We start from the raw sequence: 21,123 nt of genomic DNA, 5'->3' as shown, positions 1-21,123 counted from the left end.
AGCACCTCTGAGGTGATGGCCATGGAGGCCCTGTGGGCAGAGGGTGGGGGGCAGGATGCTCTAGGAGGAGGGGCCCTGGAGGGTGGGGGTCCAGGAGCCCAGGTTACTGCACGGCTTCGATATTCTTATCCTCTTATCGCCTGGGACAGCCGCTTCCCCTCCGCCCAGGGTCTGAGCAGCGGGGGTCTGTTAAAGGGCACCGTCCCGTTTCTGGCCAGCCGCCCTCCTCGCCCCGTCTTCAGACCCTAGCGGTGCCCCCCTTCTCTGTCTCATTTAGGGGCTTGGGGTGGATGACAACTCTCCAAGTTGAGGGCTGCCCTCCTGAAGAAAAGGCTACAAGGCCATCCCCCTCCATGCTGCCCCCCACCCCATGCCAATCCTCTTCTGGGCCCTGAATCTGAGAGTCCCTCAGGTCCGCATGGGAACCCAGAGGAGAAGCCCATGGCCTTCTGGGAAGGAATCTGGGTGATTCCTGTCCACTCTATCCCCCTCCTCCTGCCCAGTCTTTTCCTCTCGAGGCTTGGACGACCTAGGGAAAAATGGGTGGCCTAGACCCAGCCCCCTCCCCAGAGCCCCCCCAGCCCTCTGCCCACACCCAGTTCCCCTCCCCATCCGGGGACCCTGGGATGGGCAGCTTTCTGCCTTCCCCATGGGGAAAGCGGGGGTGGTGTGCAGGTGGGCAGGCCCCGTGCCCACATCCGGTGACTGCCAGAACCTCCCTCCAGAGCCCTTTCCCCTCCCCTCCTCTAAGACAAATGGCACCCGCGCTCTGCCTGAGACCCTGGTCCCTGCCACTGCTCTGCCCTGCTGTCCTACCCTGTAGGCCCTGAGGGGGCATGAGCAGCCAGCCTAAGGCCAACAGGCCTGCCTGACCCCAGTGTGACCCCCAAACTGTGCCGAGGGTGCCGGTCTTGTCTTCTGCAGGCTGAGGCCGGGGGGAGGGGTGGCTTTGTGGGGTGCTGAGGGCGACCAATTACGTGGACGTCGTTGTGGTGTGCGGGCCAAGACCCCTTCATGCACCTGCTCCTCCTGACCTCTCTGGGCAGCATGTGGGGCGGGGTCCCAGCTTCGTCTGAGGGCCACCGCTGTCCTGAAGGGAAGGGAGTTTCTGGGCTGAGGTCAGTGGTGGAGGGACTCAGAGAAAAAGGCCTTTTCTTTGCTAGACTTCAGAAATCTGTGGTTTGGGCACTCACGGAAGGCCCTGACAGGAGCCCCAGTGCCCTGAGTCAGTCCCAGACCCCGAACCATCTTCTGAAGCTGGGGCCATGGGGGCAGGGCAGGCCTGGGGTCCCGGAAGCCACCTGCCTCGGGAGTGTAAGATGGTGTCTTCAGCCCCCCTCCTCCCAATACCCAGCCTTGTCTTTGGTTTCCTGTCAGTCTGTCCTCCCCAGGGAGGGGAGGGGCACACTAATCGCCTATGCGGTGTGGGGGCGGGCTCCAAGGCCGTTGGGCGCCCTGAGATCTGGCCCACGTGGCCTCGGGGTTATAAGCCCTGCCCGCCTTGAAGGGAACCCCACTTGGGAGCCTGGAGCACAGGGCTTGCACCCCTCAGCCCTGCAACACCAGGTAAGGGTCTGGACCTTCACTGCAGCCCCAAGAGGGGCGCCTCGACTCGGCCTCAGGGGCGATGAGGGACTTGGGGTGCAGGCCCTGGGTGGAGATGCTTTCGAGAGGGGCTTCAGGAGCTTGGGTGCTAAGGCTTACCAGCAAAGCTTTAGGCGAAGAGGTGTGATAACCCTCAGCTCTAACGCCTTCATGGCGGGACAGCTCCTTAAAGTCCTGGGCCTTCACCTTCCTCCTCTGGAGGAAACGGCCTCTGGTCCTCAGATGAAGAAAGAAGGGTCCGAGGTTTCAAGAGACAAGAACCAGAGAAGAGGGTGGGGATGGCAGAGGGGGGAAGAGGCTGAAAAGTAGGACTTGGTATCAGCGAGAAGCCCTGAGCCTGTCCCACCACCCAACGTGGCCATCAGCTCTGTCGCGATCGTGCTGGTTCCTGCCTGGGGCGCCCGGGGCAGTGGAGAAGTCGGGTCTCGGGGCTGCCGAGGAGGCTGCAGCCAAGGCCTCAGGGGAAGGAAGCTGGGGGCCGGGGCCTTGCGGACAGGAGGCTGTGGCTGCCTCAGTCGCCTCTGGAGGGCAGGTGGTGTGGCTGGGAGGGGTCGCTCAGGGGGTCAGAACTGGGGACTGGGGTGAGACCTGGTAGGTGGTGGTTGTCTCTACCTGAGTGCCCCTGAAAGTGGGAGGGTGGGGTGGAGCTCTAGGGGGGAAGGGAAGAGGGAACCAAAGAGGAAGTGGGGGGAGGGAGGTAGAGGAGGCAAGATCTGGCGCCATGCTGAGTCACCGCCCACAGCCCCAGGGCGGGCCCTCTGGAGGCCCCGGGGCTAGGCCTAGGGTCTTAGGGAGCCACGGGGAGGCCTGGGGAGTGTTGGGGACTCTTGAAGCAGGAGTCAGGAGGAAGAGCGGGCGGCCCGAAGAGCACCCACAGACAGACAGTGCAGTCACCCATAAAGTAGAAAGCACTACTAACAGCACTGGAGGGTGTAGTGTTTCCTACTTTATGGATGAGTGTACTGTGGGCTTCGGAGACCACGCCACTGCCGCCGCCCGCCACCGTCCTCCTTCACGCTCCGGACCGTGTGTGACACAGGTGAGTCCCTCAGGCACCCCTCATCCTGCCCAGAACCCGGAAAGGTCCCCACTGCCCCCATGGCGCTGTCCTCCTGGTTCTGGCCCACCAGGGAAACCCCGCAGCAGAGCCTCTGCTGCCCGGAGGTCTGGGAGGGCTGGCCGCCAGCGCCTGATGCGGCTGTGGAGGCCGCGGGGCCCAGCCGCAAGCGGACAGACACCAGGATGAAGAAGAGGCGGCAAAGGAGGGAAGGTGGAGGGGAATGAAGGGTGATGTCTGGGCCCAAACTAATAAACGATGGATTCTGTGTCTCTTTTGTCTGAGACTCTGTGACTGGGGGTCGGGTGGGAGGCGGTGGGTGAATGGCTTAGCAGGCACATGAGCGGATGGGCACACGGAAGGCTGGGAGATATGGGTTTGGCCTCCTTGCAGGGCCCGAAGAGGGCTCAGGGCCTGCCAGGCCGCAGCTGGAAGAGGAAGGAGGGGCCCGGGTGAGACCTCCCCCCCAAGTGAACCAAGTAAAGAGGACAGGACCTGGAGGGGCGGGGTTGCCAATTTGTGCCCTAGTTCCCACCCTGCCCTGTTTCCCACTTGCTCTCCACAGCCCCAAACCGAAGGCTGCCTCTCCCGACAGTTCTACCTTAGGAACGCCTGGGGGCCCTGGGAGTGTGACAGTTTGGCACAGACACATGGACACACACACACACACAGAATCTGATGCTAATATACAAAGCACACACCTCAGCATGCACGTCCATTTACACAGGAGCCCTATACATGTATGCTATCAACATACGTGTACAGTGACGTGTACATGTGTGACACGACTGGGGTAGACACACATTCAGGATACATACATATTCAATAGTGCACACACGGAATGATAAACACGTGTGTCACAAACAGGAGCATACAACTACACATATAGTGACACATTCATATATGGTGATAACTATACAATAGCTAGAGGGTGAGATATAGATATATAGATGTAAATAAAACCATATCATTGTATGTCATTGCACATATTTATATGACCATATGAGAGTGTGTCATTATACATTGTGTAATGCCATCCATATAAACATTACGACATGTGTGTTATATATAACTTAGGCTCACACAATCAGAGTCTCACATGCACATAAGAATACAGACACTGCATCTGGCTGGTGGCAGAGAGAATAAAACACTGACCCTGTGCATCAAGGGTTGCAGGTTCAACCCCTGGTCAGGGCGCGTATGAGAAGCAATTAATGAGAACACAACTAAATGGAACAACTACGTGAAAAGAGTTGATGCTTCTCTCTCTGTCTTTCTCCCTTCCCCCCTCTCCCTTTCTCTCTCTCTCTCTCTCAAAACCAATGGAAAAATTAAAAAAACAGACACTGTGGCAAGTAGACACATGCAATGGCATACAGAGAAGCAAGCATGCTCCCTGAGACCCATAAACAGAATAGCACATGCATATGTATGTGTGCACATATACAAAATAACGCCACGGCCCCCCACACACATACAGAAATAAATACATCTAGTCTATATTTGCCTACTCTGCACACGCATGCACATAATGGCATGCATTTATACCGACAGAAACAACGGCGACACCCATCAGCGCACATACTGATCCACACACTGCCTTAGGAAAGTGAGGGTGATATCGCCTCTACATGTGTCTCCCCCACAGTTCCAGCAGCTCTGGCCTGGCCTGGCCCATGGTCCGGGGTTCTGAGGTCCAGGATGACTGCTGTTATTCCCTGGGGGTGCCACATGAGGGCTCAGACCTTGACTGAGGCTGGCCATGTGCAGACGGCCCGAGCCCAGGTTCAGAGAGGACAGGGGTAGCCTCCCTCAGGCCTCTTCCCAGCACCCTTGCCTCTGAGGACTCCATCGAAGCTCTTGTCCCCACGTACTGCCTGAATTGCGGGTGAGAGTTCCCACGTCCTTGTCCCCAAAAGCCATCTTCCCATAGTAAAAAAAGCCTATGGCTAGACAGAAGATGAACTTCCCAACAGTGTGGGGCAAGCCAGCCCAGCAGACCATGCAGGCTCCTCTGCTGGCCCGGGGTGGCCAGGGGGCGCCCCAAATGCACTCTGCTGGGAGAGAGCTGAAGCAATCCTCAGCCTATTTCTGTCACTCTCTCTTCACTTCTGTTTTCCTGTTTTCATTCTCTTAATTTCTGTTTCTCTTTGTTTCTTCTCAAATCCAATTTTTTCTATTCCTTCCCTTCTCCATGGCTGGGTCTCTATCTGTCATACCACCTCTTGTCTCTGTCTCTACCATCTTGGGCTGGGGCCCATGTGGGGAGGATCGTCGCAGCCCCCTGATCTCTGTACCCTGTAAGGTATGGGGGAGTGGGAGGCCACATGTGGGGGCGTTGGGCCCTGATCCCCTGAGAAACCTGCTCTTCGCTCTGTCCGGACCCTGCCTGCTGGTCCAGCCCACCAGTCCAGCGCCATCACCATGGAAACCAGCAGCCGACTTCCTATTGGTGGGCAGGAGGGGAGGGGGAGGGGAGGGAAGGCTGGATCTCTCCTGCTCACCCCCCAGATTCTAAGGCTCAGCCTCCTCCGCGCCCACCATCTCGGGGTTCCGGGACTGTAGGGGACCTCTGCCGTTCCCAGAGCTGAGGCCAGCGGGGACAGAGACTATGAGGCAAGCAGCTCACAGACCCAGGCCTCCTTAGGACCAGCAGACCGCACAGCAAGCTATCCAGCTAGCGAGCAGCAGCAGCAGCAGCAGCGGAGAGAGGAGCAGGAGATAAAGGATCACATCGGACCACTGGGTCCAGCAGCCTGCGGACCCTAACCAGGCTGAGGGGTCGTGATGGATCGCCAGACTCACAGACGCTGACGGATACACAATGACACCGATGCACAGAGCTGCACAACACTGAGATGCTCAGAGACAGCCAGTGACAACATCACACACTGCCACAGCCCTGCAACACAGACACCCACACACACACAGAAACAACTCCGAAACAGGCACAGACAGTGACACACAGAACCACTACCCTCTGACACACACAAGTGGGGGCCCCATCCTCCAGACACACACATACGACAGTGTGACCCGAACAGACAGACCTGGAGACTCACGCGCACCTTCACCCCGACTCTGCTGTCGGTGGCCTCTGCCGATCCACACAGCCCCCACGGGGACACCCTTGCATACACACGGCCCCGAGCAGACACAGCTCACATACCCCCAGCTCGAGCACTGGAAGCTCCGACTCTGTAGCCTCCTACGTGGGTGAGGAAGAACTCGGCCAACCTTGGATGGAGCCCCGGTGGAGCTAAGAGCTCAGAGAGGAGAGTCTGGTCCGGCATGACCCTCGCCAGCCCCTTCCCTGGGCTGGGTGATGTCCCCCGGCCCAGGTCCTGGGGCCCTTTGGCAGTACCATGGAGCAACTGACACCCCTCCCACAGCTGAGGGATCCCAGAGCCATGGAGCCATGGGCACTGCCTGCCTGGCAGAGCTGGACTCCAGGCAAGGGGGGTGAGTCTGGCGGTGCAGCCCCAAGCAGTGTCGGTGCTCCGGCAGCTCTGCAGGTTGGAGAACCGAGGCCTTTGGAGAGCTCCGAGCCCGAGGGAGCCCAGAGCCCGGAGCCTGTGGGGGACACTGACCCTGAGGGGACAGGGACTGGGCTGCCCAGCCCGGGGCAGCACACAGTGAGCTCAGGACCCAGCTACCGAAGGGAGGATGAGGAGGTGGAGGCTTTCCATACGGTAAGGGAGCTGTGGAGGGTTTGGTCCGAGAGGTGGGGGACCTGTCACCATGCCCTCCAGCCTGTGCATGACATGCAGCCCCACTGCCCGTCCCTCCTCTGCTGGCCTGTCTCTGTCTGTGCGTCCATTTCGGTGACTGTCGGCTCTCTCCTCTTTGGGCAGGAATCTCAGTGGCTCCATTTTTTGCCATCTGTCTGTCCTTCTGACTCTCTGCCTGTCTGTCTGCATCTGGCCCTGCCCTTACCCCTTCCTTCTGTTAGTCTCTAACAGTCTGTCTGTCCGTGTCTCCTCCTCCGTGAGTCTCTGTCCTTGGGAGCTGGAGGGTGCTGGGGTGTGCGGAGGTACGTGGTGGAACTGGGGTGCAGAGGAGGCCAATTGGGGGAGGCAGCTCGGTTTTGGGCTCAGCCGGGGAGGACAGGGTTTGTGGTGGGTGTGAGCAGTGTGGGCAGTCTCCTGTAGGAGATGGAGGGAGCAGGACTTTGAAGGAGAGGACTCGGGTGCCATGGAGTCTGGAGGGGTGGGGATGGGAGCTCAAGCTTGCATTTCCCAGGAGGAGATGAACGGTGATGGGAAGAATGGGGGACTACAGAGAGGGTCCCAGGGTTGGGGGTGCCCGTGCGGGCAGGGAGGACTAGATGGCCTCTTCTCCTGGACCTCTTGTGCTGTACCCTGAAGGCTTGGGATGTGGGGGGAGAATCTTGTTTCCATGTCTTCTTGGACCATGGCGGAAGCGCTTTGACCGGGCAGGGTGGGTTCCTGAGTCCCTGTGCCCTGTCCTTTCCCACGCCAGGGTGAGCTGAACATGGGCTTCGGGGACAGGCCCAACCTGGAGCTCCTGAGGGCCTTGGGGGAGCTGCAGCAGCGCTGTGCCATCCTCAAGGAGGAAAACCAGATGCTGGTGAGGCTTGGAAAGCGAGTCCTGGGTCTGGGCTGGAGCTGGGGGAAGGCAGACTCAGTCACTCTGTCCCTCAGCCTCAAAGTCCTCCTCTTGCCCCATATATGCATCTCTCCCAGTGGGGGGCCACATGGCGATGACATGATCCCTGACCCAGAGAACGTGAACCCTTATCTAGCGTTGCCGAGGACTCCACTGTAAGCCCAGGACCGTAGCCCAATGCCTGGCAGTTAGCATCAGGCCTGCAGGGGTGCGTCCCACATGCCCCTGTTCTGGCTGATCCCTTGTCAGAGGAAGAGCAGCTTCCCCGAGACGGAGGAGAAGGTGCGGAGGCTGAAGCGGAAGAACGCCGAGCTGGCGGTCATTGCCAAGCGCCTAGAGGAGAGGGCCCGGAAGCTGCAGGAGACTAACCTGAAGGTGGTGAGGACTGGAGGCCATTGGATGGAGGCTGTGTGACCAGGGAGTGGGGAAAAGCCAGGGCTGGGCCCAAAGGGTGGGCTTTGGGAGTCAAGGACTCTTAACACGTAGGAAAGCAGGAACTCAGTATAGGAAGGGCAAACGCTGGCCAGGCTAGGAGGCTGAGGATTTCTGGAGCTACAGGAGGGAAGGGCTGGGCGGGGAGTTCCTGAGCAGGCAGGGAGCAGGATTCTGGATTACCACGTGCTGGTGTGGGCTCCAGCTCCTGCTGAGCTCATCCCTGGGTGCAGAGCCCGTGGGGGCAGGGATGAAGACCCATCACAGTGGCAGCCCGAAAATAGCAGCGTCCTTTGGGCTTAAACTAGGATGTGGGGTTAACCCTGTCAGTCCTGCTCAAGTATTGCTGGGATGGGGTAAAATGAGGTTATCGGTTCCCTGAGGCCCAGACACAGGGTAGGAGCAGGAGGCCACAGTTCTAGGTTTTCACCGTAACCCCTCTTTTGGGAGGAGGTGAGGAGTGGGAGAAGTGCTCCAGCCCTCAGATGACCATTGGCCTTACCCCTCCTCTGGCCAGGTGAGTGCCCCTATGCCCCGTTCAGGAGCCAGCTTGGAGTTGTGCCGGAAGGCTCTAGCCCAACAGCGGACCCGGGACCTCAGTGAGACAGCCAGCGCCCTGCTGGCCAAGGACAAGCAGATCGCTGCTTTGCAGCGGGAGTGCAGGGAGCTGCAGGCCAGGCTCACCCTGGCGGGCAAGGTGCGAGGAGGTCCTGGTCACCCTATCCAGCTCAACCCTACACAGTACCATCTGCTTGGCTTGTGCGATGTGGACCGAGATGTTAATGAGATGCAAATGAAGCGGGAAGGCGGAGGCTGCTGGAGTGTAGGTTCCCCTGGCAACGGCCCAGGTGGGAGCCGGAGAAGTCTGAACTGAAGGGGGCGGAGCCAGGAGTCCCAGACCTGGGAATTTCTGTGCTCCAGGCTTCAGACTGTATGCAAATGAGTATAGTTGTATAAATCAAATGTTGTTCACAAGGCACTTAGCGCAGTGCCGGGCACACCGTGAGTGCCCAGTAAATGAGTTACTGTGTGTGGCAGCACACGAGATAGCAAAAGCATGTGTTTGTATATGCCCGCACCTATGACCAAAGCATGTATGCATGGGAGGATGTGCACGTTCCGGCGCATCGGAGTCCTTCCAGTAAGGGAACGACGTGGGGGCGGGGAGGGGTTTAGGCCAAACTCCCCTCCCTGTGCTCCCAACCCAGGAGGGTCCCCAGTGGCTCCACCCGAGGGACTTCGACCGGCTGTTGCGCGAGTCCCAGCGGGAGGTACTGCGGCTGCAGAGGCAGATCGCCCTGCGCAACCAGCAGGAGCCGTCCCCGCCGCTCCGGCCCCCAGGTCCCTCTGTCCGGGTTAGAGCAGGAGCGCCCACCCCCAGGGCCACGGGAGAGGTGAGCATCCGCACATGGGAGCTGTGTGGGTGTGTGTAAATGGGCGTGGGACGGCTCTGGGATCTCCTGAAACGCGCTCTCAGAACCCCGAGGACCCGGTGGTGGAGTGCGCACTCCATGGTTGGGGAGCTTTTCCGACCCTAGTGGTGGGGTCCGGGTCCAGCCTCCCAGCGCTCGTACCTGCGCCGTGCCCGCTCCCGAGAGTTCGGGGTCCGCCCCCCACAGGCCCGCGCCCCGCGGTGCCCGCCCCGTCGCCCCTGCCGTGCTGCCAGTGGTACAGCCCGGCCGCAAATCCCTGGTTGCCTTGGCAGCCGCCCGGGGCCCAGCGCGCGCCACCGCCTCCCGACGCCGCGGTAGCGCGGGGACGCCCGGTTCAGCGCCTGCCTGGTCCGCCAGACCCGGCCCCGGTTACCCGGGGGTGGCGGTGCGTCTGCCCCGGCTCCAGGTATGGGCGACCCGCACTGGGCGCCGGAATTAGACAACCTCTATCGTGAAGGCTAAGGACTCCACTCCGGACCCCCAGAACTTAAGAGGTCTGGCTCTTCTCCATCCTCTGTCCCTTGGGCAGCACCTAGGTCCACCTTCTTCTGGACAGAGAGGTGGGAGAAGGGACTCTATAGCGACCAAGGGCTCAGCGTGTGGGGTGCTTCTTGCTCAGATTTTGCCCCTCTGCCTGGCCCAGGGAGGGAGATGAGCCTTCCATCAAGACCTGTCGTCCCCCAGTGTTTGCACAGACAGACAGCAGGTGCACAGGGCAAGCTTTCCTGGTGTCTGGCCAGGTTTGCGTTGCTAGGCCAAGCCCAGATTTGGATGGTCCAGAGCTCCTAGCTCTGGGAACACCACATTGCTGGGGACCCAGGTGGCCTCCTAGTTCTCTGCCAGTCACTGAAGGACACCAGGACAGTTATTGAGTGCAGAGCTGGGCTGCTGCTGAAAGGAGCTAAAAAGGGAAAGCTTTGGCCTGGATAAGGGACCCATCTCCCCGGGCACACATGGGTCTCAGGATCTGAGAGCAGTGTGTCTTAAGGACACAAGAGCAGCGTCTGCACTGCCACCTCAGCTGGAGATGACTGCAGGGGGTTTGGTGACAGCACCCTCCACCCCCTCCTGGCCAGGGATCCCTTTGCTGACTCTTAGATGGGGTGGGAGCCTCCTACAGACAGGCTGGGCAGGGTGCAGGCTGCCGTGGGGCCCTGTTCTCTGGTGCCAGTTCCCTGCCCCTGGGCATTTCCAGGCTATTCCCCAGAAGGACGTGGGAAGCCCACCCGTGGTCATAGGGGAGCCAGAGAAACAGCCTCTGCTGGTGCAGCAGCTGGTAAGTCCCAGATCATGGGCTGGAGGCCTGCTGTGGGCGGCTCTGCTCTCCCATGTAAGAAGCCCTTGGTTCTGATCCGACAGGAATCAGAGCTTAGCAAGAAGCGGAAGAAATGCGAAACCTTGGAGCAGGAAGCCCGGAAAAAGCAGAGGCGATGTGAGGAGCTGGTGAGCTCCGGAGGGGCCCCAGAAGCCAGATCCCCCAGGCCATCCAGGTGGTGGGTTCCCTCTCAGCACAGTGTTCATTCCTCTTGTCCTCAAGAGCACACTTCCCTCCTGGGCCGCAGGGCTCTCTTTTCCTGGCTGATTTAGGCTCCAGGTTGGGGAGGAAGACCTTGTTGGGGGGGGGGGTTCTCTGTGTGGGGAGGGGAGGAAAATGTGGGTGCCAGGCCCTTCCCCAGAGCTCCTCTGGTCTCTCAGGAACTGCAGCTGAGAGCAGCCCAGAATGAGAATGCCCGTCTGGTGGACGAGAACTCTCGGCTCAGCGGGCGAGCCACGGAGAAGGAGCAGGTAGCCGCTCTGCCCAGGTGCTATGCAGCCTGGGACCCCGCTCCCTGGCGAGGGGCTGTCTCCTCCACTCCCGAACGGGGCTGCAGTATGAAGGGCACTCTCCCCCCTGGTGAAGGAGCTGGTGGGACAAGGCTCACGCACCCAGCTCCCTGCCATGCCCCCCTGTCCAGGTGGAGTGTGAGAATGCAGAGCTGAGGGGCCAGCTCCTGGGAGTGACGCAGGAGAGGGACTCAGCCCTTCGCAAGAGCCAGGGTCTGCAGAGCAAGCTGGAGAACTTGGAGCAGGTGCTGAAGGTGAGGGGACTGTGTTGGTGGGCGGGGAGGCTGCTGCTGGTCCCTGGCACAGGGACAAAGCACGGCAGTAGGGTATGCCCTTTGTGGGCATTGGGTCTGAGGCCCAGTGTTGGACCCACCAGTCCCTTCCCTTTTCTAGGCTTAGTTTCCTGTGTGTGTGTGTGTGTTTCTGAAATGAGAAGCGGGAGGCAGTCAGACAGACTCCCACATGCGCTTGAGTGGGATCTACCCGGAATGCCCACCAGAGGGCGATGCTCTGCCCATCTGGGGCGTTGCTCTGCCGCAATCAGAGCCCTTCTAGCACCTGAGGCGGAGGCCATGGAGCCATCCTCAGCACCTGGGCCAACTTTGCTCCAATGGAGCCTTGGCTGCTAGAGGGGTAGAGAGAGATAGAGAGAAAGGAGAGGGGGGAAGGCTGGAGAATCAAATGGGTGCTTCTCCTGTGTGCCCTGGACGGGAATCAAACCTGGGACTTCCACACGCTTGGCCGATGCCCTTCCGCTGAGCCAACCGGCCAGGACCTAGTTTCCTTTTTAACAGAAGTATCTGGAACTCATGGCACCGAAGGCTCCCCCATCTTAGATCTACAGAAATGCTGGAGTGGGGCTCAGGGTTTGACCCACAGTCTTGTATTCCAGCACATGCGGGAGGTGGCCCAGCGGCGGCAACAGCTGGAGGTGGAGCATGAGCAGGCTCGGCTCAGCCTTCAGGAGAAGCAAGAGGAGGTCCGGAGGCTGCAGCAGGTGGGGATGGGCTGTCCGGGGGCAAGGGTGCTGGAAGGTGTTAGGCTGCTGGACCCCAGCTTAGTCATCCACTCATCCAACAAGCATTAACTGAGCACCCACTATGTGCCAGGCACCCTGACCAATCAGCAAATAAGCAGATCTGTGATGGAGATGATCCCAGTCACTGGCAAGTGCAATGCTGATGAGCACAGTGGGGGAAGTGAACAGCATGATGTGACACGGTGACTTGGGGTGGGGTGAGGGGCCACTTTACAGAGGTCAGGAGGGAGGGTCTCAATACTTCAAGGATAAGAAGGAGCCAGCTGAAGAGCACTCCAGGTAGGGGGCTAGAAGTGCAAATGCCCTGTGGCAGGAATGAGGTTGGGGTCCAGATCAAAGTGGCTGAGAAGGTAGTAGGATGGACAGAACAGTAGGAGTAGGCCAGAGCCAGATGCCTCAAGCATTAAAGGGTGAGGAAGGAGTTTGGGTATTGTGCTCTCTGAGTGGTTAGAAGCTGTTGGAAGGTCCCAAGTAGAGAGTCACATGATCTGATTTCATCATTTAGAAGATGATATTGGCAGCACTGCGTGAGATGGACCGGGGGTGTGGGCACAGGAGCAGCCATCAGGTGGGGCTTTGCAGGGGTCCAGGTGGGAGATGATGGCTGTCTGGGCCAGGGGAGCAGGCAGTGAAGGTGGAATCGAATGGTGCATACAGGTGTATTTTGGAGATAGCAAATGGGCAACAGAGTGGGGACCGTCACTCCATGACAGGTATCCATGGAGTCTTGTTGACTCTATCTCCAAAATCCTCGTAAAGGATGGGGCTTCTCACCCCTGGGGGGGTGAGAGATGGAAGACAACAGACCTGAGAGGCAGGGAATCCTGAGTTCTGGGTTCTGTTTTGGCCAAGTTTGGGTTGTGTGTTAAACAGTCAAACGGAGATGTCCGGAGACAATGGGACCTGTGATCTGGAGTCAGGGGGAAGCTGGTCTTGAAGAGAGATTTTGGAGTCACCCATGTGTCTGGTCGTGTGACTAGCGGGGCCTCTTGGGCGAGAGTGAAGAGTATAAAGTGGGTGCCGCCAAACCACACCATTCAAAAGGGGAGAGAAGGCGGCTGAGAAGGAGCACCCAGAGAGATGGGGGAAGACGGGGGCAGGGGGTGGACGTCCCCGGGAGAGGAACAGCAGCAGGCCCGCCTCTCCTTGGCCCTGCTGCCTTCTGGCCTAAGGTGTGGTTCAGGGGTGGGAGTTTGGGAAGGGGGAACCCTCAGCCTCCCCCTTCCCAGCCCTCCTTCCTTCTTCCTCCTCCCGCCCATCTTTCTGCCCTCCCTTCGCCCCCCCACCTCTCTTTCTCCCACCCCCAGTGCTCCCCCCCTCCTCCAGCTCTGTGCCTCCTCCCACCTGTAGGCCCAGGCAGAAGCCAAGAGGGAACATGAAGGGGCCGTGCAGCTGCTGGAGGTAGGTCCCTGGAGGTGGCCGCCAGCAGCACAGCTCGGGGGCGGAGTGGACTGTGTGTGGGGTGTGGCACTACAGGAAGGGCCCTTAATAGTCCAGTGCCTGGAGGATCACTTCTTCCCGTTGACCTCGGGCTAGGACACAGCCAGGCAGGGCTCCTGGGTGTGATGGCAGAGGTCACTCATTACCACCCACCCCCCAGAGGCTGCCTTCATTTTGACATATCTTTCAATTTAGGGACTGTTTGGTCAGTGCAGGCAGCTGACCAGAGGGTGTCTGCTCGGGCCCCGCCCCACCCCGGGTCACGACCCCTGGCCCCAGGGTCTAATCTCTCCTGTGCTTTCCTTTCCTGCCAGTCTACCCTGGATTCCATGCAGGTAAAGTCTCCCCACTCCCCGCCTCCCCAGGCTGTCTCCTCCCTGCTGCAGGCCCCTGAGTTACATGTCCTCCCTCAGGTCCAAGTGGTCCCAACTCTCATGTCCAGTAGCATGGGTGAGGAGTGACTGGGAGCAGACCTGGGTGCCCGTAGGCGGGCTGGGGTTCCCACAGGACATGTGAGCCATCTCCTCGTCCCAGACCTGCCACTATGCCAGGCAGACATGGGGCCTTCCCTCCTTTAAAACCTAGCCACTCAGCCCATGAGGAAGTTCACCACCAGTCTAACCCACGATCTTCTTGATCCTGGCCAGGGGAGGGACTCTGGGATACCTGATGAAGATTTTTTGAGAATTGGCTCATTCTTGTCATAAGATATCCCCGGCTCCCATGTGTGATCTCTTTGGGGACCTCTGTGAGGGCAGGGATTTGGGTCACAGACTGTGGGAGGGTGACTAGCAGTGGAGCCAAGGAAACTCCTAAGGTGATATTGGTGGTAGTGATGGGGGTGGGAGCCATCCCTTCTGGCCTAGAAAACAGCCAGAAGCAGGAAATGCTACTCAGGGGCATGAGGGTGTGCTGAGTGTGAGGTGGCCCAGCCTCTGGGGGGAGGGGTGGTGAAGATGTCACATAGAGCCAGCATGTCACCCTCAGCCCAGACATTAGTGAGGGTGATGGGCAGCCAGGCCCCGGGCTGGATGACGTGGTCTGAAGCCCTGTGTGGGGCTCTGTGGAGATGGCACAGGCCAGGACTGGGCCGCTTTGCTGGGCTCGGCGGCTCATGGTGGTGGGTGTTGGCTCAGGCCCGGGTTCGAGAGCTTGAGGAGCAGTGCCGCAGCCAGACGGAACGCTTCAGCCTCTTGGCCCAGGAACTCCAGGCCTTCCGCCTGCACCCCGGCCCCTTGGATCTGCTTACCTCGGCCCTGGGCTGTAGTAGCCCCAGGGACCGCCTGCCACCCCCTTGCTGCTGCTCCACCTCCCACTGGGGGTCTGGCCCCAAAGGTAAGATGGATCCCCAGTGACATTAGCCTAGAATCCTCAGGCTTGGGGATTTTGTAAGGAGCAGAGAGTTTGGAGTCAGAGAAGGCTAGCAACTCATCCTAAGTCACACAGCAAGTTAGAGCCAGATCTGGAGAGGCTGTCCCAGAATCTGGCCCCGGTGTCTCAAGCCACTGCTCCTTCCCTCCAATAAACCTCTGAATCAGGGTGGAGATTTGCGCAGTGGGACTCAGCAGCAGGCAGTATGGGCTTGTGAAGAGTCTGGGTCGGGTGTCAGTCAGAACCGTGGGTCCTGGCTCTGCTCACTCAATGGTCCATGTAAGTTTGGACTTGCTGCTAGCCCTCTGGGTGCCCTGGTATCCTACACGGTGAGAAAGGAAGAACTCAGTGCGCCTCATCAAGCAGCTCTGAGGGTCATGTGAAATAACGAGAACGTTTCCTCCCCTGCTGCTCAGCAAGTGTCCTGATGTTTCCCTCGTAAGGAAACCCACTTATGAGGGGCCTGACCTCCATCATCCAAACAGCTCAACCCCTGGTCGCTGGTCCCTCCTCAGGCCTCAGACCCCACAGCCCTGTGCTGTCTTCTCTTTAGACCTTGACCTCCCACCGGGATCCCCAGGACGCTGTCCCCCTAAGCCTTCCGAGCCTGCCCCTGCCACCCCCGCGGGCCTCCCTCGCAGGACAACCAAGAAGGTGGAGTCTCTCTCCAGCTCCTCTCGCTCGGAGTCCATCCACAACAGCCCCAAGTCATGCCCTACGCCGGAGGTCAGTGCCAGGGGGGATGCCGGGGCCTGGCTCTGCCTTGGCGAGGTGGTAGGGGAGGTGGCCCTGACCTCTCTGGGGTCTCCAGGAGTTGGAGGGGCTGCTGGCCTATGTGGGATCCCGCGCTGGGAAATGGAGCCGAGCCCTGGCAGAGAAGGACCTGTGGATTCCCCCTGGTGGGCCGAGGGCTCAGGAGAAGCCGTCTTGCTCTCCAGGGCCCAGCTGTAGGCCCTGCTTTGGGACCACCCAACCCCGCCCCTCTGGGGCTCAGAGGAGCCCTAGAGCCCTGGGCTGGGTGCAGGGAGCCCCTTTGGCGCCAGGATCCACATAAGGAGGCTGTCCAGGAGCGCGTCTTTAGCGGAAGTGACGGGTATGTGACTAGGAACACAGATCCTGGGATTCAGATCTCAGCTTCGTCTTAGGGGAGACCCTCTCTGGGCTCAGTTTCCTTGTCTGGATTTTGGAGCTAATAAGACCTGCCTTGTAAGTTTGTTGTGAGGATTACATGAAAAAAGGTAAGGGAAGTGCCTTCCTCGGTGTACAGCATACAGTAAATGCTTAAGTGTGGCAATTCTTATTACCAGGTTCTTGGGCATCACTCAGAACTCTTCCGGTCACTTCCTACCTGTGCTCTCCCTCTACCTTCCAAACTGCAGGAAGGGGAGAGGGCAGGTCAGGAGCAGCCCTGCTGTCCAAGGTTGTGGCAAGTGGTTGAACCCTGCCCTCGACCTCTACTGCCCCCTTGTGGCATAGAACAGTGGTGCTGGCTTTAGATGCCCAGGGTAGGATCAGCCCTGTCTACCTACCTGCTCAGTACACTTCTCAGGGGGACTTCTTAGTCCGTCCGCCTCCTTGCCTTCACCTCTTTATAGTTTGAATGTTTTGTGGGGTTTTTTTTGTGTGTATTTTTCCAAAGTGAGAAGCGAGGGAGGGGGAGGCAGACAGACTCCCACATGTACCCAACCGGGATCCACCCAGCATGCCCACCAGGGGGCGATGCTCCACTGCAACTGGAGCCATTCTAGCGCCTGAGGCAGAGGCCATGGAGCCGTCCTCAGCGCCCGGGCCATCTTTGCTCCAATGGAGCCTCGGCTGCAGGAGGGGAAGAGAGAGACAGAGAGAAAGGAGAGGGGGAAGGGTGGAGAAGCAGATGGGCGCTTCTCCTGTGTGCCCTGGCTGAGAATTGAACCCAGGACTTCCACATGCCGGGTCAACGCTCTACCGCTGAGCCAACTGGCCAGGGCCCTATAGTTTGAATGTTTTGCTGTGTTTTTACCTTAAGGAGACAGACGGCCACGGGGCACCCACCCACACCAGTGCGGCTGGGCTCTCCGACGTTGGGGAGATTGGTCACTTCCTGGTCCGGGGCCGGAGAGATCAGGGCTCGGGGAGGGATCCAGGTTAGGCCCATCCCCTCTGCTCAGGGCAGCCGGGCCTCGTGAGGACGTGTGGCTTGGGTGCTGAGTTAGAAGACAGCCGGGCTCATTGCTGCCGGCCTCGTGAGGACGTGTGGCTTGGGTGCTGAGTTAGAAGACAGCCGGGCTCATTGCTGCCGGCCCCGTGAGGACGTGTGGCTTGGGTGCTGAGTTAGAAGACCGCCGGGCTCATTGCTGCCGGCCTTGTGAGGACGTGTGGCTTGGGTGCTGAGTTAGAAGACAGCTGGGCTCATTGCTGCCGGCCTTGTGAGGACGTGTGGCTTGGGTGCTGAGTTAGAAGACCGCCGGGCTCATTGCTGCCGGCCTTGTGAGGACGTGTGGCTTGGGTGCTGAGTTAGAAGACAGCTGGGCTCATTGCTGCCGGCCTTGTGAGGACGTGTGGCTTGGGTGCTGAGTTAGAAGACAGCTGGGCTCATTGCTGCCGGCCTTGTGAGGACGTGTGGCTTGGGTGCTGAGTTAGAAGACCGCCGGGCTCATTGCTGCCGGCCTTGTCCTCCATGCGCTCTCTTTCCCGTCTCAGAGGGGCCTCTGCGGGCTCCGCCTGGAAGCCTGCTCGCTTTGCCGTCGGCCCTGGGTTCTGAAGAGGACTGGCCCCTTCTGTTTCCCACAGGTGGATACAGCCAGTGAGGTGGAGGAGCTGGAGGCAGACAGCGTCTCCCTGCTCCCAGCAGCACCAGAGGGCAGCCGGGCAGGAGCCAGGATCCAGGTCTTCTTAGCGCGCTATAGGTGGGCCTCTCACCCTTGCCCACCCCCCAGCATTTGGGGGATGTGGAGGGAAGGGACCAGCAGAGATTGGGACATCTGGAGATGATGATGTTTATACAGGGATTCCAGGTGGACATGTCCTCTTAACCCGGATGGGCCGTGGTGAGCATTCCACTTGGCTAGAGGTGGACAACCAAGTCTCTCTAGAGGCCTAGGGCAGTGGGGAGAGGAGGTGGGACGTGGAAGTGGGCTGCGGGTCACTGACCCCCTGGTCCTCTGCACCTGCTCTGACAGCTACAATCCCTTCGAGGGCCCCAACGAGAATCCGGAGGCCGAGCTCCCGCTTACGGCTGGCGAGTACATCTACATCTATGGCAACATGGACGAGGACGGCTTTTTTGAAGGTAGGAGAGTAGCGGGGTCATTCTGCCCATTCCCCTGCTTTTCAGCTCCTCTTCCCAAAGACCTCCACCCATCCGTACCCTCTCCCCGGCACGCTCAGTCCACCGTAACTTTGCAGACTCCCCCGAAAGGCAGCGGAGCTCTGGCAGCCTGTGGGGAAAGGGAAAGGAAGGATCTTGGGAAAGGGGCAGCTGGTCTGACTGCAGGTGTGCCGCAAGCAGGGCCTACCACAGCCCAGATTATGGACAGTGACGCAGGGAATTTTGGCTGAATTCTCTCCTGTGCTGGCAGACAGAATATGGCAATGTTTAACACTAGTGGTGTCAAGGCCTGGCCCGTAGCATAGGTCTGATGCTGGCCACCAGTGGCTGGAAGGAGGAAGAATCAGGGCCCGGAGCACAGGAAAGGGTATTCGCAAGTAGTTAGCAGGTGTTAGGGCCTCCGGGAAGTTCTCCAGTGCCCACGGGAAGATCAGGCAACTGAGGCAGCTGCCCCATTACTGAGACTGGGTGCCAGGGTGGGGCCTGCGGAAGACTACCCAGGGTGGTCCTGGCCAGGCACCTGGATTTTTTGTTATGAAAAAAGCAAAAAGAAAACACCTTTTTTTGGTGGTGGTGTGGGGCAGCAAAATCATAAATATTAATCAACTACAAATTGCTAGAATTTGAGCTATGCAACCGGGATAGATTTAATGGCTTGTTGACAACTGGATGTAGGATGCCATATTTCTCACCAAACTTTAGCTAAATGACTGCTTCATCTGCATCTGGTCACACCTGGACCGGTCTTGGTGGCATAAGCACTGGCGCCCGTGCCTGACTCCAGGGCCCGCCTTTCAGGGCTGTGGATCTGCGTAGCGTCACAGTCCTTCGTATCAGGGCTTATATTATTAATTTTCTTGGGCTGCCGTAACAAGTTAGCACCAACTGGGTGGCTTTAAACTACAGAAATGTATTCTCACATCTCTGGAGGCCAGAGTCTGAAATGAAGGTGTTGGCCACACCGCTTGCCCTCTGGAGACTATAAGGGAGAACCCGTTCCTTGTCCCTTTTAGCTCCTGGTGGCTCCGGGTGCTCTTTGGCTTGTGGGCACATCACTCTAGTCTGATCTGTTGTCACATTGCCTCTTCCTCTTCTCCTCTTTTTCCATTGTCTTTTTCTGCATGTCTCTCATAACATTTTTCTTTTAATTGAGAGGCAGGGAGGCAGATAGACTCTTGCATGCGCCCTTACCAGTATCCACCCAGCAAGCCCATTAGAGAGTGTTGCTCTGCCTATCTGGGGGCCACTGCTCCATTGCTTGGACAACTGTGCTATTTTATCACCTGAGGCGAGGCCATGGAGCTATCCTCAGTGCCCAGGGCCAACTTGCTCAAACTATTTGAGCCATGGCTGCAGGAGAGAGAGAAAAAGAGATAAGAGGCAGAGGGGAGGAGAAGCAGATGGTTGCTTCGCCTGTGTGCCATGACTGAGAATCGAACCTGGGACCTCCACATGCCGGGCCGACACTCTACTGCTGGGGCAACTGGCCAGGGCCTGCATGTCTCTCATAAGGATACTTGTCATTGGATTTAGGACCCACCTAGATGATCTGAGATGATCTTGTCTCGAGCTCCTTAACTTAATTACATTGGCAAAGATGCTTTTCCCACATCAGGTCCCATTCACAGGATCCACGGATTAGGACATGGACATATTAATGGAGTCCAGTATTCAACCCACCACAGCGCTTATATTATCTTATTTATTGGAAGTCCCTGTTGTTTCTTCTTCAAGTTTTCTTACTTGTTTCTCTCTCCTAGCCTGAGAGAAAGAGAGGGTGTTGGGAAACTTGTAGGCCCCCCATGTGCTCAGACCTGCCTACACCCTCTGCTTCCCCTGCCTCCCACAAAGGCTCAACAGCCACAAACTCTTCTGTTCCTTGGGGGGTCTTTTCATTCTTTCCCAAATTAGCTCCACGGGACATGCTGTGTGCCCAATTTTTTCCTTCCTCGACATCCCCCAAACAAACAGCAACAAATGTCACAATACTTCCCTTTGGTTGCTACCCAGACTGACTGCCAGTGGCGCTCCCAGATCTGATTCCAGTTAGAACCGCCCAGAGGCTCTTCTCTGACATTTGTGTCTCTGGTTTGTAGAGTCCTTCCCTGAACCCTGACCGGGTGGTGCGTCCCTATTCCTTTGAAGATGTCTGTTGTCCGAGGGGCACCCCCGCCCCCACACCTCCGGCCTGTGTAATGTGAACCTTGTCAAGTCAAGTGTACAGAAAAATTAAAGAATAATACAGTGAACACCTATGTACTCCCCCACCTAGATTCAACAGTTGTTCACATTTTGTTCATGTGGGTGAACAAAGAAGAACAATTGAAAAGCAAGCTGTCCACGTGACATTTTACCCGGACATACTGTGATGCGCCGCTTCTCAGAGCACAGACATTCATCTACACCGGGGTCGGGAAACTTTTTGGCTGAGAGAGCCATGAACGCCACATATTTTAAAATGTAATTCCATGAGAGCCATACAACGACCCGTGTATGTTACACATTACCCAATAAAAATTTGGTGTTGTCCCGGAGGACAGCTGTGATTGGCTCCAGCCACCCACAACCATGAACATGAGCGGTAGGAAATGAATGGATTGTAATACACGAGAATGTTTTATATTTTTAACGTTATTATTATTTTTATTAAAGATTTACTGCGAGCTAGATGCAGCCATCAAAAGAGCCACATCTGGCTTGCGAGCCATTTTCCCGACCCCTGACCTACACCCTTGTGGCTTCATTGTCCCCTGTGAACCAGTTAGAAACAGTCTCAGCTCCACCCAGACCTAACGAAATTAGAATCTGCATTTTAACAAATCTCCAGGTGATTCATATGCACATTGAAATTTAAGAAGCACTGTCCTACATAAGCATGATACTGTTATCACACTTATGGATAAGAACAGTAACTCTCTAATCCAGATCTTGACGACTCTTGTCTTTTTAAAGTGCCGACAGGGAAATGTTGATTTGAATCAAA

General features: G+C 58.0%; 1 protein-coding gene across 1 annotated transcript in view; it reads left to right on the top strand.

Moving 5' to 3' along the window:
- Positions 1-5,230: 5,230 nt before the first annotated feature.
- Positions 5,231-21,123, top strand: part of TSPOAP1 (TSPO associated protein 1) — a 28,386-nt gene continuing 12,493 nt past the window's right edge. Inside the window, exons 1-16 of the mRNA XM_066364662.1 lie at positions 5,231-6,357; positions 7,148-7,255; positions 7,544-7,672; positions 8,244-8,423; positions 8,935-9,120; positions 10,355-10,435; positions 10,519-10,602; positions 10,855-10,944; positions 11,115-11,237; positions 11,876-11,980; positions 13,373-13,423; positions 13,777-13,797; positions 14,599-14,797; positions 15,387-15,559; positions 17,603-17,718; positions 17,992-18,101. Of these exons, the coding sequence (XP_066220759.1) occupies positions 6,031-6,357; positions 7,148-7,255; positions 7,544-7,672; positions 8,244-8,423; positions 8,935-9,120; positions 10,355-10,435; positions 10,519-10,602; positions 10,855-10,944; positions 11,115-11,237; positions 11,876-11,980; positions 13,373-13,423; positions 13,777-13,797; positions 14,599-14,797; positions 15,387-15,559; positions 17,603-17,718; positions 17,992-18,101 (2,083 nt within the window). The 5' untranslated portion in view covers positions 5,231-6,030. The remainder of the gene's footprint in view (positions 6,358-7,147; positions 7,256-7,543; positions 7,673-8,243; positions 8,424-8,934; positions 9,121-10,354; positions 10,436-10,518; positions 10,603-10,854; positions 10,945-11,114; positions 11,238-11,875; positions 11,981-13,372; positions 13,424-13,776; positions 13,798-14,598; positions 14,798-15,386; positions 15,560-17,602; positions 17,719-17,991; positions 18,102-21,123) is intronic.

The sequence above is a fragment of the Saccopteryx leptura genome, chromosome 2 (assembly GCF_036850995.1).
Source record: "Saccopteryx leptura isolate mSacLep1 chromosome 2, mSacLep1_pri_phased_curated, whole genome shotgun sequence".
NCBI lineage: Eukaryota > Metazoa > Chordata > Mammalia > Chiroptera > Emballonuridae > Saccopteryx > Saccopteryx leptura.
Note: the sequence above shows the minus strand (reverse complement) of the source record. Positions and strands in the feature narration are given on the sequence as shown.